The sequence below is a fragment of the Entamoeba dispar genome, genomic scaffold, assembly GCF_000209125.1.
Source record: "Entamoeba dispar SAW760 scf_1105229463075 genomic scaffold, whole genome shotgun sequence".
Classification (NCBI taxonomy): Eukaryota; Evosea; order Mastigamoebida; family Endamoebidae; genus Entamoeba; species Entamoeba dispar.
In genome coordinates, this window is record NW_001855511.1 from 1 (window position 1) to 1,070 (window position 1,070).

The following is a 1,070-nucleotide window of genomic DNA, read 5'->3' on the forward strand; positions in this document are numbered from 1 at the left end:
ACATGAAATCATCCAATTACTTGATGGAATTAAGTTTCAGAATGAAAAAATCTTTGAGATGCAAGAAGAACAAGTTCAATGGAATAAACAACATGCTATTAATCTTAAATGTATCTTAGACAAAATCAATGAGATGTATCAAATCATTAGAGACTTTAAACAAACAAAAACGAAGTCTATTCAACAAAATCTTAATACTCGTCCATCTCTTACCACTACTTTCACTCCTAAATCAATCAATAACTCATTACAAATCATCCCTAATGAAAGTTCATCCAAAAAGAGAATTTCTAGTCCTATTATCAATAAATCCTCTCATACTACTAATGTTAAAAATATTCAAAACACACAAAGAACAAATCCAGTTCAATCATTGGTTGATCTTCAAGATAATTTACTTAAAAGAACTAAAGAAATATCAAAAACACCAACAAAAAGACTTGAAATAGAAGATATTCCTAATCAAAAGAAATCTAGATTAAATTATATTATATCAACTAATGTCAATGATTTACTTAAATTAGAAGAGGTGTTGATGAGTATTGATAGTGAAGAAGTGTTTGATCAAATTACTGAAGAAAATATTAAAAAAATGATTCCATGCATTGTTAATATTTTCATTGTTGGAGATAATCTTCAGAAAGAGTTTGTTGCTTTAGAATTTGTTTGGGAAATCACAAGAAAACATGAACGAATATTTGAAGGAACTGAAGGAGTTGTTTTAGCAAATAAATTACTACATTCATTACAACTCTTTTATTCAACACCTAATGTTCAAACAGATGATTGTCCATTGAATTCTGATGAGATGAAATGGTTATTTGAGTTTTTCATGAATTATTCTAATTGAATTTGTTATGTACATTCATTTATTTTCTATCTATATTTCTCATTGATTTAACTATTGTATTGAATAAACAACATTTTAGTGTTTTTTCATTCAAAAACAATGAAAAACAAATATTATAATGAATAAATGAGTTGAAATCATTTGTAACTAGTTTGTTTCATTGTTGATAATGTGTATGTAAGAATGAACAATATTAAACAGAATTTATTTGAGTTGTATT

At 25.7% G+C, this 1,070-nt stretch overlaps 1 protein-coding gene across 1 annotated transcript; it reads left to right on the plus strand.

Annotated features, from left to right (window-relative positions):
* Positions 1–58: 58 nt before the first annotated feature.
* EDI_152090 (uncharacterized protein) lies at positions 59–850 on the plus strand (the record flags this gene model as incomplete). Its single annotated transcript, XM_001740620.1, has 1 exon — positions 59–850. The coding sequence occupies one exon, from the start codon at positions 59–61 to the stop codon at positions 848–850; it is 792 nt and encodes a 263-aa protein (XP_001740672.1).
* Between the last annotated feature and the right edge of the window lie 220 nt (positions 851–1,070).